The sequence below is a fragment of the Podarcis tiliguerta genome, assembly GCF_965153285.1.
Source record: "Podarcis tiliguerta genome assembly, chromosome: 7".
Taxonomy (NCBI): Eukaryota; Metazoa; Chordata; class Lepidosauria; order Squamata; family Lacertidae; genus Podarcis; species Podarcis tiliguerta.
Window position 1 is genome coordinate 83,069,249 of NC_139540.1, and position 15,137 is coordinate 83,084,385.

Below are 15,137 nucleotides of genomic sequence, written 5' to 3' on the forward strand. Positions count from 1 at the left end.
ATTGTGTATCATGTGGGGAGGTAAATGTGAGGGGCTATGGGTTACATTTCTTGGATTCCCTGACAAAGTAATCCTGAGACAATATATCTGGGAACTTGTATCTTCAGATGTGCTAAATAAGCTTTTTTTGGTTCCCCCAACCCACCTCAAGAACCTTTTTGCTGGCAATCTTTTCAGCAAGATCTTCTAACAGAGAGCCACAGCCAGCGATTTATTTTAGTGATGTTAGCGCTCCCTCTGCTGCACAATCTTTATTAAGAACTGGATTCTTTAATCCAGACAAAATAATACTTGGTGGATAATGTTAACATGGTGACTGTGTTTGCTTACATGATTCACAATGTCTCTCCCTTTTGTTGACACTCCCCCCCAACCTCCCGGTGCATAGGAAGAGGCATATTTCCTTTTCTTGTTCCATATTTTCTCTGTAAAATGACACGCAGTGTGATAGTCCTCTTTAAACAAATAACAAAAACGGGAAGTATGGACAACGCTGCTGCTTCCTCATGTGAAACTCCTTCTTTCCTCATCTCTTTCATAATCACGAACAGCTGTCGTTTCTCATATTGATGGACCTCGTCTCTTTGTAAAGGGTTTATATTTTGCAGTTTGTAACATCCGTTCTTAGTTTAAAGAGTGTGCAGGAGGGTTAAGACATGATGGGGCAGTCAGAGTGGTAGACAGTGTTCAAGAGAGAATAGGAGCAGTGGCAGCTGTAATCAGGGTACAATAAAATTTATTATTTGTTTTTATTGTAATTTTACTGGTGTTAGCCGCCCTGAGCCCAGCTCTAGCCGGGGAGGGTGGGGTATAAATAAAATTTATTATTATTATTATTACATATGGGGAGAGGAAGTATGGTTGTCCTTGCTGTCACATTTAGCAGGTGGTAATAGTGATCTCCGTGCCATGAAACACTTCATCCTGTGGATTTTGGCAGGTCACCCTACTGTTCACACTACACAAGAACAACTTGGGGAAGAAGGGGCAAATCCCTAGAATCTGATCCAAGCAGATCCATGTTTGTTGTTTGCTTTGGCATATCTAGGTTAGGTATAGGCTCATCATCAACCACGCCCTAGATTTGTGCATTACCTCTGCTCTGGGGTGTAGGCGAGAACACCCGTGTTCCCAGCTTCCTTGCAAATCCCACCTAGAGCCGGCCATTGTGCAGCTGGTCTACCTCCCCTTTCCTGTAGGTGGAGTTTCCCTAGGAAATGGCCTTGGCAGGAAGCTGCAGGGCGAAGTCTGCATTTCTAGGGGGGCAGAATACACGCTCTCTGCTCTTTCCAAGCCCCCAGCTCAGGGGGGGTGGAGCGCTAGCAAGAGAAGCAGTTGGACAATCTGGAGAGGCTGATTTTCCTGCAGCAAGAAAGGTGGAAATGGATCTTGCCTCTAAGGAAGGCTTTGTGTTCTTTTGGAGTCTTTAGGATAGTCAACTTTCTGACCAACCCCACGTACAGAGGGGTTGAAATTTGCAATGCCACCATTCAGAAGAATGTCCTTGGCGTTATGTGTTCCGATATTGTGCTCTTTCTTTCTGTTGATGGATTGTCAGGAAGTTTCTACATTCACCATGCGGTATCAGATTCTGGAGGAAGTACAGCCTGGGACTGTTCTGGGAAGGCTGTCGGAAGAAATTGGCCGGACCGAGGGCAGTTGGGGAACCTTTCAGCTGCTTCAGTCTTCTGCAGTGTTTCCCATAGAGATGGACTCTCGAGACGGTTTGCTGAGCACCACCGGGAGGCTGAACAGGGAGCAGCTCTGCCACCACAGAGACCCGTGTGTCCTCTCATTCAGCGTTCTAGCGGCCCAATACTTCACCCTGATCCATGTGGAGATCCACGTCTTGGACATCAACGACAATGGGCCTCGGTTTCCTCAAGCGGCACTGGAGCTGGAGATATCTGAAAGTGTATCTTTACAGACTCGAATCCCTTTGGGCCGAGCCCTGGACCCAGATGCTGGCTCCAATGCTTTCTGTTCCTACTTCTTGTCACCCAGTGAGCACTTTGCCTTAGAGGTCACAGCCGGTTCTGACGGAACTCAGCAGGCAGAGCTGGTGGTCATTAAAGAAGTGGACCGGGAGCTCTACTCCTCGTTTGAGCTGGTCTTGACTGCAGTTGATCACGGAGTGCCCCCTAGATCTGGGACCACTGTTGTGACTGTGCATGTTCTGGACTCCAATGATAACAGCCCCACGTTTGCCCAGGGTTCTGTGTCGGTGGAGATCAGGGAAGATGCTTTACCCGGGACTTTTCTGATCAACCTCACTGCCACTGATCCTGATCAAGGACCTAATGGAGAGATTGAATACTCCTTCAGCAAACATGTTTCAGAGGAGGTGCTAAGAACGTTTGCTGTGGAGCGTCACACTGGCAGTGTCCTTTTGCAGCAGTCACTGGATTATGAGAAGAACGCAGCCTATGAGTTGGAGGTGCAAGCCAGAGACCAGGGTGCCAACTCCATTCCAGCTCACTGCAAGCTCTTCATACGTGTTCTGGATGTCAATGACAATACGCCTGAGATCCAAGTCACCTGGGCAAATCAAGCAGCCGTACTATCAGAAGCTCAACCCCAGGGCAGCTTTGTTGCTCTAGTGACAGCATTTGACCCCGATTCAGGCCATAATGGGCAGGTGGATTGTTACATCAGGCAAGGTGAAGAACACTTTGCCTTGAAAAGGTTCTCGCCCGGCAGCTACATGTTGCTAACAAATGCCCCCTTGGACAGGGAGAGCTGGACACAGCACCACCTGACCTTGCTGGTCCAGGACCGAGGGACCCCGTTGCTGGCCATAACCAGACATTTCACTGTCCATGTCAGCGATGTCAATGACAACATGCCCTACTTTGAAACAAACCATTATCATGTTTCCATTGCAGAGAACAGTGAGCCGCCTTCTGTTTTAGTTATGGTCAGGGCCCAAGACGCAGACTCAGGCCTTAATGGGAAAGTTGTGTACAGAATCCCAGATCCACTAGTTCTAGAGTGGCTCGCTATTGATGCCAGCACTGGGGAAATCAGGGCCCATGCGGCTTTTGATGCCGAGAAGATTCCCAGCCTTGACTTCCTTGTAATAGCAGAAGATATGGGCCAGCCTCAGCTATCGGCCAACGTTTCCGTGACAGTCACTGTGCTTGATGAGAATGACAATTCCCCAGTGGTAATAAAGCCAGAGCTGGAAGGTGGCCGTGCAAGTGTCACTGCCCTTGTGGATCCTGACACTGGACATGTGCTGGTGCCCAAGGAAGAAGGGAGCTCTGAACTAGCTGTCTCGGTTAATGCACCCCTTCTGCTCACTATCCTGGCAACCGATGCAGACTCCGGTCTGAATGGGACATTGCTCTACAGCATCCTGAGTGGCAACGAAGCTGGCATCTGTGTCCTTGATCCCCAGTCTGGGCAGCTTTATCTGAATGGTAGCAATGCTAGCAGCCTTTTGGGCAGGGAATGGGACCTGGTGATATCTGTCAGTGACCGAGGCCCGGTGCCACTCTCCACCAGATTTCTGGTGAAGATCACATTCAAGAGGCATTGTGAGCGCATGCCTGATTCTTTCCCAGTGTCCCAGCCCCTCAGCCCCTCTGTGGTGACGGGAATCTGCCTTCTAGGGTTGCTTGCCATCTCTTTGGTAGGCTTGGGGTTGATTATGTCCCTGTGTAAAAGGGAGAAGCACGGCAGCATGGCATATAACTGTCGGGAGGCAGAGCAGGCTTACAGCCAGCAGCAGCCGAAGAAACCCCCCAAACCCATCCAGAAAGCAGACATCCATGTCGTGCCTGTGCTGCGGCAGGATGATGCCCAGCAGCCTCCGGCTGAGATAGAGAATCCGTCAGAAGCCGCCTGGCTTAAGGCCTTGGGGGTGCCATGCCACATGACCCCCACTCTGTACAGGACCCTCAGGAACCAGAGAGATTCCAGCAGCCTTGCTGAGCAGGCTCCTTGCTATGCACAAAGGTTCAGAAGCCCCACCGCTCGGGATGTGCAGCCCACGGATAAAAAACTGCTCGACTCCATCTTCTGGCCTAAAGACCACTTGTCGGAAAAGGCTAAGGAAGGTCCGGAGGAGGCTCCGAGTCGCCAGCACATCTTGAGAAGCCTTGTGAGGCTTTCTCTAGCAGCTCTTGCTGAGCAAGGCCCCGGAGGACAGCTAGCCATGGAATCTGCCCCAGTCCAGGTAAGAGGCTTCAGGGCGGGAATAGGGTGGGTTGTGGGAAAGGGGAAGGTACCACAGAATAGGGATATATAGTAATACATCTCTTATGCGTGGTGATGTGTAGTTGGCTATTGAAAAAAAATAAATTATATTATGTTTACTTTTCAGATTCACGTAATTTTGTTTTCAAAGTGGTAGACAAGGCTCCAGATGCCAGCAAATGGATAGGCTTACTGAGGACAGCTGGTTTTCTTCTACTTTTTTTGCCTAACCTTGTAAAACAGGTTCATCTATTAAATATGGCTGATGGGGCGAGGAAAAAACAGGTCCTTCTGTTTTAGAAAGCCATGACAAACTAGTCAGTCGGATCTAGCAGAATTGTATTTTTGCACCCGTTTCTGTGTTGTTTTTTTAATCTGAGCAGTAAAACCTTGTAACAGAAGTAGCAGGATTGATTTCTACCCCTTTTACTTCAGCATCGCTTACGGGGCAGTCCTGTGCAGGAGGTTTACCTGGAAGTTATGCCCCATGGTGTGTAACGGGGATTGCTCTGTATTATGTGTCTAGGATTTCAGCCTCAGATATGTTGCTCTGGTTTTACAAATCGCTTTCCACAGAAGTCAGTCCAGGGGCAGCTTCTGTTTTGCAACTTCCTGCCATTTCACCTATCATCCTTTTAATCTGCATAGTGACAGATCCCAGAGAGACGAGGGACGAAAGGAATTGGGAGCCCAGGCTTCAAAACACTTAGCAGTGGCACTGCATGGCTACATCTTTGAGCTGTCAGTGGTGGGCCAGGGGGGAGATTTAGTTCCTCTACTGTTCTATTCAGGGCTGCTAGATTTATAAGCAGTGCCAACCTACGTAGGCTTGCAACTAGAGTGTGCATTAGAAGTTACTCAGAGGAAACTGTCCAATTTGGCAAGTTCAGCATCATTCAAGCCACAGTAACACTCCAGCGGTTGTCAGCTTTGCATGATGGGTGGTAGCTGCTGTGAGTAAACAGAGATGCAGATAGACACAAATGGCTTGTTTTCTTGCAGAGAAGGGAAGAGCACTAGACATTATAAATAGCTCAAGCGGAGCATAGGGGAGTGGGGATATCCTGTTAGGAAACAGCTCTGGTCAGGATTGTATGCGGATACCGGCTCTTCCTGTCTTTCAGCAAATCTCGCAGTTGTTGTCTCTACTGCATCAGGGCCAAGTGCAGCCTAAGCCCAACCACAGAGGAAACAAATACACTGCCAAGAATGCTTCTTGCAGGTGAGTTTTGTGCAGCTTATATGCCCAGCCTTGTAAAGCAGCTTTCCTCCTTCACTGGAAATGACTGGCCTATCCCTCATGTCCTCTAGAAACTTGTCTCCCTATCACAGGTGTTAGGTTTGCCAACTGTTTAATAGGTCCTGTACCTTTAAAGATAAGGGACGCGGGTGGTGCTGTGGTCTAAACCACAGAGCCTAGGGCTTGCTGATCAGAAGGTCAGCGGTTCGAATCCCTGTGATGGGGTGAGCTCTCGTTGTTTGGTCCCTGCTCCTGCCAACCTAGCAGTTCGAAAACATGTCAAGCGCAAGTAGATAAATAGGTACCACTCCGGTGGGAAGGTAAACGGTGTTTCCATGTGCTGCTCTGGTTCACCAGAAGCGGCTGAGTCATGCTGGCCACATGACCTGGAAGCTGTCTACAGACAAACACCAGCTCCCTTGGCCTATAGAGCAAGATGAGCATGCAACCCCAGTCATCCGCTACTGGACCCAACTGTCAGGGGTACCTTTACTTTTACCTTTAAAGAGCCAGGCACTTTTGCTGAGAGGAAGTCTTCAGTAGAGGTGTAGCCAGTTCCTACATTTTTTTAAAGAGTTGACTGATAATGTGCTGAATGTATAAAGAACTGAATGTCTAACGCTTCTCTTACAATGAAGGTTGTATAAGGCATAGTCTTGTGGTTTTGTTTATTAACAGTTAATGAAAGTTCTCTCTTATCCACTGCTGCTGTTGGGCATATCCCCTTAGGCTTGTCACTGTGGGATCTCTGCAAAGTGCAGACTAAGCAGTTCAATGGAAGGGGCAGTTCCTCCTGTGTTGGGTGAAGGCCCAATCACCTAAGATGCTTCTCCTTTCCCACAGGAACCCCAATTCAAATGTCGAGGATCACATCACCAAGGAGGGCAGCGGCTGTGAACATCATGACTGGGAGCTGCTGGGAAAGGAGCTAGGGAACCTACTGGACTGCCCATCTGGTGAGATACCATCACTCGTGTCTCCTCCGTCTCAGTGGTGCAGTCTCTGAAGCTGTATCCTAGCTGATCTTATCCTTTCACGGGCCCATCACGTAATAGCTGACTAGGCACCCTTAGAGACTACCTATGCTACCCATTGCTACCTAGGAAAAGACACAGGAAGAGTAGTGCATTGCTGGGATCCTCTTTCTAGTGATCAAGGTAGAATAACAGAATTATATAGAGTTGGAAGGGTAGCCCAACCCCTTGCAATGCAGGAGGTCCCATCTAAAGCATCCATGACAGATGGCCATCCAACCTCCAAGGAAGGAGGTAGACAGGCTTATCTATTTAAAATACTCCCTTTTTCTCCAAGCTCAAGGTAGCATACATGGTTCTCATCCTCTTCATTTCATCCCCACAACAAGCCTGTGAGGTAGGTTCAGCTGACAGGCAGTGACTGGTTCAAGGTCACCCAGTGAGCTTCAGGGATTTGAACTCTGGTCTTCCAAGTCTCTGTCCATCACTCTAACCCAGGCATAGGCAAACCCCGGCCCTCCAGATGTTTGGGACTACAATTCCCATCATCCCTAGCTAACAGGACCAGTGGTTAGGGATGATGGGAATTGTAGTCCCAAACATCTGGAGGGCCGGAGTTTGCCTATGCCTGCTCTAACCACTATACCACACTGGCTCTCTGCACAAAATCCTGAGTGCATAATTCATTCTGCTTCCGCTAGAAATGGAGGGGGCAGCAGTTAGGTCAACCGCTGATGAACAACAAAAATCTTATTGTGGTGTCCTCCCGACCCACAAAGCATTGAAAACATTAAGGGGTAGAAATTTGATTTTGATTTTAAAATGAGTAATGAGATTAACATGATGCAGAGTTTTGAAATCGGTACTCACATGGAATTACAGGACCTGTGTAGCCCCAAGTCTATCCTTATCAATGAGGCCTAATTTATTCTTTCCCCCACCCCGTAGGGCTGGATCTTGATCAGCTGAACGTGGAAGACCCAGCATGGATGGCGAGGCTGTCCTTTCCCATCTCAACTGACTACAAGGACAATATTGTCTCACCAGGGGCACTGCCGTCTCCACTGAGCGAGGAAACCACAGGCAGAGATGAACCTCACACTTTTGCAACCTTTGGCAAAGCAGCTGGGCACAAGCCAAACTCAGAAGAGCCCAGGCTCTCCAGTACCTTCCTCTCAGAGATGAATACACTTTTCGAGAAGATCTTGGCTCAGAAAGTCAGCCCCCAGGTAGATTGATGATTGGGGCTCTTGAGCGACTCTCAGAATGTAGCGAGGCGCAAGATCTGACTAGAGATGATGTGGGGGCTGAAACGGACAGTGCTTTGGGCAACAGAACTGGCAATTGCAGTAGCAAGGAGACCTTCACCTCTTCCGGAAAAAGCTACTAGCGGCCAGTCCTCTTTGTTCTTACCACATCCCTGCTGCAGGAAATCAGCATACCTCTATGGGACAACGAAAGGCAAACTGGAGCATAAGGCTCCCTGCCCACCCCCTCCCGGCCACTATTTAATTATTTTGAATTGAGTGGGAGCAGGAGCTAAGGTAAGGAAATGCTGCTTCTTGGCCAGGCACTGAGTCTTCAGCAGGTGCTTCTTACCTATTACCAGGCTTTAATACAACAATGAAATTTAGAAGCTGCTGCTTGAGTCCGTTATTTATTTATAATAAAAATAAAACTCTCAGGAACCAAATTCTGTTCTTTGAATTATTCAGTCTACCTCCCAAACTCCACTTCCTGTTTTTATTCTATTGCATTAAAATTTCCTTCCCATTAGAAAGAAGGTCCTTTCGCTCCCTTAAGATTCTGAAAGGTGGCTAAAAATCTCCTTTCCTTTCTGAACTGAAGGGGAGAACCAGCAGAATTCCTTGTGCAATTAACAAATTCGGTAAGCTGAAATCTGTTAGAGAAAGAAGACTAGGGCAGGCTCCTTCCCCAATTTCCGACTACAGTGTGAAATCGCTTGCCTGATTTTCAGAAACCGTTTATGATTGTATCCCCTTTTTACATGGGACGTGCAAGTCCACATCTGCTTAACTTCAGCACCAAGTGCTTTAAGACTTGGCCCTCAGAACTGCAGTCTATAGGCTCCCCGTGTTCATTTTGCGGATGCAACATTTGCTTCCATGGTGCAAGGGTCACTCAGAAGGAGCCCTGTATCCTGACTCCATTCATAATCAGATGCTGCCTAGACGGAGAGCCTCCACTGTATCATTCTTTATGCTGCGGGCAAACTGTCAAATAAGAAGTTATACATTTAGGAGGAGATGGAAACAGGTGCCGGCTCTGCCCATGTGATTTGCCTCTTAAAAGAATCACTGTGGCAGCCAGTAACGCAGCCACCACCTAGAGCAGAAAGTTTCTCATTAGCCATGTTATCCAACTGCTACTCCTGAAGACCACGCTAAAGACTGCAGCTTGAGGTTATCTGGGAAAGCTGTGGTAGACATGCAGTTTGCAGAGCTATTTGCTGCATCCCTAAGGCTTCCTGTGCTCCAGGAGTGAAGCAGGCCCAAAGCTGGCTGTCCAAAGTGAGAAGCCGGCAGCTGATCCAGGAGCTGAAGGCAAGGGCTGGATGAAGAGGTTTTTGCTGCCAGCGGTGACTGGTCCCGGATCTGTGTAGCTAAGTGAGAAAGAATATCACATAATTATCACAACTGCAGTAGCCAACATTTCATTCATTCATTCAAGCACCCTTTCCACACCTTTCCCCCCCCCCCCAACTCAGTACCTGCTATCTCCTCCTGTGCCATTACTTTGATTCTCTCCTGTGCAGCCTTGGAGCCAGCAGCTGCTGCTTCCTGGTAACGCTGTCTTGCTGTCGGTGAGTTCTGGGAGACTCCAGTGCCCTTTTCATAGCAAACACACAAATGAAAGCTGCTTGAGAAATCCTACATGCAAGTACATGTGTATAAAGAGCATTAATCATCCACTCCAGTGCACCTGAAATGCAGTATATTATTATTTTAGAACCATCCAATTCAAGGCAAAAGACCATGCTTAAGTTGTAAACACCGCCCTGGGCCTTTCCACATGCACTGCCTTTTAAAAAACTGCAAATTCTCCAAAGCCAGATCTATCACTATGCATAATTAAAAAGAAAAGCCCAGCTGCCAAGGCTTATGTTCACTTTAAAAATACCTAGATTGTGGCAGATACTGGGCTGCCATTTGTTTTAATGAATAGCTATCAAGGAACAAAGAAAGCCTAGCAAAAACAGAGGCATAGCAGCTCATGGATCTTGTGTTTGTGGCCAGATGGAAAGCAAGAGGAGTGGATAGTTGCACAGCCTGCATTAAAATGCCTTGACTGAGCCAGGTGAGCACCTCTTCACCTAAGCATGCCAAACAGCTAAACTGTAAAGAGCAAAAGAAAAGGATTCTCATGTCACCCACGGACAGCCTACTTCTACTTCTGAACAGTACGCCATATCTCTCCAAGCTGATGTTCACCTCTGTCAGCCCAGCGGCAGCGCCTTCGTCCAACAAACCCACGGCTTCCTGCTCATTTCCCTTCTTGTCTGCTCTTGGGCAGTGGCGGAGGAGACACTGAGTGTAGCGCTGCTGGGCCATGGGGTGTCCCTGGCGAGCAGCCCGCTGGTAGTAGAAGACTGCCTGGAACAGAGAACAGGGACACTACTACACATCCGATAAACTGTGCTCCTGCCAGACAAGCAAGTGTTCCTCCTTGCTGGTTTTAGTCCCACACGATTGGCAGGAAAGTGGCCTGGCATGTTAACCCCAACCCCACTGCAAGGAAGAACTATTACAAAGTGGAATCCCTGCCTGGGGGAGGGGGGCAGCAGCTGGAGACTCATTTGGACAGACCTGACCTCTTTCCCTCTCTTGCTGAATGTTTTAGCTCTCTTGAGTGAAAACACTGGCTCCTTACAGGGTAGCTTTTGACTAAGCTGCAGGCACAAGTTGCACAATGCAACTGGAGGCTCTTCTATAATGTGGACATTAAGTACAGTGGTGCCCCGCAAGACGAATGCCTCGCAAGACGGAAAACCCGCTAGACGAAAGGGTTTTCCGTTTTGGAGGTGCTTCGCAGGACGAATTTGCTATGGGCTTGCTTCGCAAGACGAAAATGTCTTGCGATTCCTGGGGGTTTTTTCCCGTTTGCTACCCCCTTTATCTAAGGCACTAAGCTGCTAATAGCCTTTTAGCAGCTAATCCGCTAATCCCTTAAGCCTTTAATAGCCGCTAATAGCCGCTAAACCGCTAATAGCGCTAATCCGCTAATGGGGTTGCTTCACAAGACGAAAAAACCGCTAGACGAAGAGACTCACGGAACGGATTCTTTTCGTCTTGCGAGGCACCACTGTACCTCTACAGAGGATCTCTTTGAGCGTTGGCATAATGGAAGATTCTTCGTAACTGAATAAATGAGTTTCCCTTGTCCTGGAACACTTGGAAAAGGCGCAACTTGGAGGACCGATATTTCCTGCCTAGAGCCTGACCTCCCTTTGAGCAAGGACGCAAAAACAAAGGAAGCTCAGGCAGCCTGGAGCAGGAGATGAACTGGGTCACTGCTGCAGTTGGAGTGGCTGCTCCCCCTACCCCCACCTCCATCGTTAGGGCAAATGCTCCACTCTAGCCTGCCGTTGCACATAAAGCTGTTTTGTTGCTAGTTTCTTATGACAATGAGTGTTACAGGGATAGCTATGCTCTCTTGGGATCAGCTGGGAAGACTATCTGGGAAAATCTGAGAATTACCTACAATGACCAGACGCTGCATTAGGGGATATTTCCAGCCCTACCTGAAGATGCTAGGGATTGACTTTGGGAACTTTCACATACAAATCCAATGTCTGTGATGAACATAAAGTTGCCCCGCACTCTCCTTCCCTCTTGTGCACAGCAGCAACACACAGGCCAAGAAACAAATGGGAATAGAGGACCTTGGCCACGTTCTTCTTGGTGCCTCTTCCATGTTCATAGCACAATCCCACATTAAACTGGGCTTTGCTGTAGTTCTGATCTGCAGCCAGCTTGAAGCAGGAAAAGGCCGTTTCCCACTGCTTGTCATGCATGTTCTCAAGCCCTGGGGAAATAATGTGAAAACAGTTGTGCAAATTCTAACCTGAGATGGTGATTGCACCTATTATCAAAGAGAGAAGACCCTCAGGAGGACACTTATGCTTCAAACTATTCGCTAATTCAGAGGCTATCCTGCAGTGAAGATGAGGCAGGCAGTGGCAATTCAATATAAAATGTACGGATTCCAGGACCTCCTGTTTTGCACCTTCAAATTAATTTTCAGACAAGTTCCCACTGCACTGCACTACATCCAGCAAGTCCTACTATCTCTGTTTTACAGCTAAAAACACACAGAGAACAGTACGTACTCAGGTACTTAAGGTGGCACGCAGCAAAAAATTGGACGCAGTTACGCAGCAAGCAGCTGGTCATGTAACTTCTGCAAAGTCTTCCTTTAATCTTATTTAACTAGGCAGGGCATGACAATAGTGAAATAGGATGCTGTTACAAAAAGGTACTCTGGTGAATTTTTTTTCAAATGCACCACACTCTCACCTACTTATCTAGTCATCACAGGATGAATGCTTTTTCTTACTTAAATGGGAAATATTTCACATGTCAATTCATGTACCCAGGCACACATTGAAAGAAACTACCTTAAAGCACAGCTCCTATGAAGCTCTTTTGTATGAAGTCGCACCTTTGGTACATCTAGGCTTGGCATCTACTCTCAACAACAGCAGTTTTCATTGAAAGACACCCCCCCCATGCCTTCTAACTTGAGACCCTTTGAAAACGTAGGTTGCTGAGGAATGAACTTGGGACTTTCTGGATTCAACACATGCTCTCTATCATTGCCACAAACCATTGAGCCGTGATGGTGAACCTTTTCCCCAGGTCTTCCCTAACCTCCCCCCCCCCCATGGCCACCCATCCAGCACTGCACACAAAAATGGCCATGACTGAATCCAAAGTGCACAAATTATCCCCCTCCCCCCTACAGACAGAGTGCGAAAAATTATTAATTATTATTTCCACTCTTATAAATCAATTTCTCCCTCAAGATAGTGCAATTAATTCATTTCATCCAATTAATTCATTTCCCCCCTCAAGACAGTGCAAATCACATTATTAATTCTTCCATCTCCTCTTCCCCACAACCCCCCCCCCCACAAAAGAAAAAACTCTATAAAGGTTTATAAATCATGGTTTTTAATTAATTCATTCCCTCCCCAGCCCAGCCCAGCATGTTAACTGTCTTTGTTATTATTTCAAGCTCCCACTGTATTTTAAGGCTCATCAGAAGGATTTTTGAGTTTCTCCCTGCTGCTGTTGATGCTCAGGGCTCATTCACATTTCTTTCTGCGCTGCACTTCCTAGACGAAGGTCTGTGCTTTAAAGTGCCAGGTCTGAGCACTTCCCCTCCCCCCCCCCAGTGCTTTTCCTGCGGAAACTTGCTCTTTTAATGCTGAAGCAGAACAAATGGCAATTCTGAGCTTTCTGCGGATTGCTGTTTGCTCTGATTCAGCTTAAGGGTGGGTTTTCATGGGGAAAGTACTGGGGCGGGGGGATGGGCACTTGGACACAGCACTTTAAAGCACATACTCGTGCCTAGAAAGTGTGGCACAAAAGCAAGTCTGGATGAGCCCTTCACCTGCTGGCTCTAAAGTGCAGCAATCAGCTGTCACCAATGGCTGCCAAAAAGAGATGATCCAGGAGAACAGGCAGTTCATGAGAACAGTAGTGGAAGTCTCTCTTGGGCAGCCATCAGTAGGAAAGCGTTTCTGAAAGCTAACCAAGACTACTGTGCACTGCGGAAACCCTCAGCATACGGAGCCAGCTATTCTATGGAAGGACTGCAGAAGCAATATGGAGACCAAATATAATTTTGGGAATTCCATGAACACAGCAGACAGTTCAGGAACAGTTCAGATCAGTTTCAGTAAAAACCAAAACCTTTGGGGTGGGGAGTCTTTAGGGGCCACAGAAAACCTTTTAGGGAGGGCTGTGTATGATCTGCAGGCTGCAGGTTAGCCACCTCTACCACAGAGGCACCCCCCCCTCCTTCAGCACTCAGAAGTAGTCATGGCCGAATCGGAGCCTAAAGGTAAAGGTAAAGGTACCCCTGCCCATTCGGGCCAGTCTTGCCAGACTCTAGGGTTGTGCGCCCATCTCACTTAAGAGGCTGGGGGCCAGCGCTGTCCGCAGACACTTCCGGGTCACGTGGCCAGCGTGACATCGCTGCTCTGGCGAGCCACCGCAGCACACGGAAACGCCGTTTACCTTCCCGCTAGTAAGCGGTCCCTATTTATCTACTTGCACCCGGGAGTGCTTTTGAACTGCTAGGTTGGCAGGCGCTGGGACCAAACGACGGGAGTGCACCCCGCCACGGGGATTCGAACCGCCGACCTTTCGATCGGCAAGTCCTAGGCGCTGAGGCTTTAACCCACAGCGCCACCCGCGTCCCGAATTGGAGCCTAGGAATCCTTTATTCCATCCCCATTGAGTGGCAAAGACCAAAGGTTGATCCCTGAGACTCTACTCCTCTCTCCTTATAACTCAAATGTCCAAGCATATCAATGGTAGCATATGATACAGCAGACGTTCTTCCAAATATACCAGATAACTGGCTTGTACAAAGTTAGACTGGGTCAACCAAGAGAATGGAGCAAGCCAAGGTGATTTAACCAAAGACCAAGGGAAGGTTTAGCCATATAAAAAGGGGGCAAAGAGGGAGTTTTTGCTGCATCCCAGAACAAACCGCTCTGCTCTCCCAGCAAATGTTACAAGATAATCCTATGCAGAATACTTAGGGGGCTGAGTAAACTGCATAAAACTGAAAGGGGCCTACAGACTGCTGTGCTAGAGAAGTCCTTTCTCTGGGCCTGAGCCATTGCCCTTTTTAATGTCAGTGGCTTAAACCTCTAGTATCTCTGTCAGGTCTAAGGCAGAACCCCCTGCCTGACGAAGACTGGATAAGTAAGACGAAGACTCTATAAGCTGTTACCGAGGATGTTTGATGCCACAGAAATGCTGGCTTGAAACACCTGCTGCACTTGAGAAGCAGCTTCACCAACAGACGACTCCTCTTCCAGATTGCCCTGAACAGAAGAGGCAAAAATGAAAACTGTGTATAGGTTACCCACCTGTGGACAATCCTATCTTTGCACTAGCTTTCACATTACAGGCATCTTCCCCACCTACATGTGTTTGTGTATGCATATGGCACCAATCAATCAATTTAAATGGTAAAAGGCACAAAAACAGCCTGAAGAGAGTGGGAAAACTGCGGGGGGGGGGGGGGGGAGGAGGAGGGCATTAAAAGAGTTGAGAAAATGGATAGCAATCGCATAAGCCTTTGCAACTGCAATCCCAGGAGCCTTTGCACCAGTTTGAGAAAGGAGGTTTGGAAGAAATGATTGTGGAGTTTGGCAGATTTGGGACAGAGTTTGGCTTTTTAGATGGTATGGGAAATCTGCATGTTGTGTGGGGGATACGTCCCAAACCTCAAGCTCTGCCCGTTTTGTGACATCTTTATGATGTTTGGGGGCTACTTCCAGGTTCAGCGTCTGCACATATGCGCAATCACACATCATTTGGACACTCCTATATCTGTTGTTGTTTTTTTTAAAAAAAATAATATTTATTAAAAGTTTAAAAATTACAGGGGGGAAAAATGAGAAAAAGAAAAAAGATAAACAATACAAATAATTACAATACATAAAAAACAAAACAAAAGAC

At 47.7% G+C, this 15,137-nt stretch overlaps 2 protein-coding genes across 2 annotated transcripts in view; one reads left to right on the forward strand and one right to left on the reverse strand.

Annotated features, from left to right (window-relative positions):
* PCDH12 (protocadherin 12) lies at positions 1 to 8,107 on the forward strand. The gene is made up of 4 exons (XM_083448601.1): positions 1 to 4,180; positions 5,325 to 5,422; positions 6,284 to 6,396; positions 7,363 to 8,107. Exons 1-4 carry the CDS (start codon positions 1,481 to 1,483, stop codon positions 7,650 to 7,652), a joined length of 3,201 nt encoding a protein of 1,066 aa, XP_083304727.1. The 5' UTR covers positions 1 to 1,480; the 3' UTR covers positions 7,653 to 8,107.
* Positions 8,056 to 15,137, reverse strand: part of DELE1 (DAP3 binding cell death enhancer 1) — a 21,526-nt gene continuing 14,444 nt past the window's right edge. Inside the window, exons 7-11 of the mRNA XM_083448768.1 lie at positions 14,404 to 14,497; positions 11,318 to 11,460; positions 9,867 to 10,028; positions 9,146 to 9,263; positions 8,056 to 9,037 (exon numbers count right to left, since the gene is read on the reverse strand). Of these exons, the coding sequence (XP_083304894.1) occupies positions 8,790 to 9,037; positions 9,146 to 9,263; positions 9,867 to 10,028; positions 11,318 to 11,460; positions 14,404 to 14,497 (765 nt within the window). The 3' untranslated portion in view covers positions 8,056 to 8,789. The remainder of the gene's footprint in view (positions 9,038 to 9,145; positions 9,264 to 9,866; positions 10,029 to 11,317; positions 11,461 to 14,403; positions 14,498 to 15,137) is intronic.

Bases quoted from the DNA above. Each gene is read 5' to 3' on its own strand.
- PCDH12 (XM_083448601.1), top strand. From the start codon at position 1,481: ATGCCACCATTCAGAAGAATGTCCTTGGCGTTATGTGTTCCGATATTG. The intron at 5,423-6,283 runs GTGAGTTTTGTG...CCTTTCCCACAG, and splicing joins GCCAAGAATGCTTCTTGCAG to GAACCCCAATTCAAATGTCG. The intron at 6,397-7,362 runs GTGAGATACCAT...CCCACCCCGTAG, and splicing joins CCTACTGGACTGCCCATCTG to GGCTGGATCTTGATCAGCTG.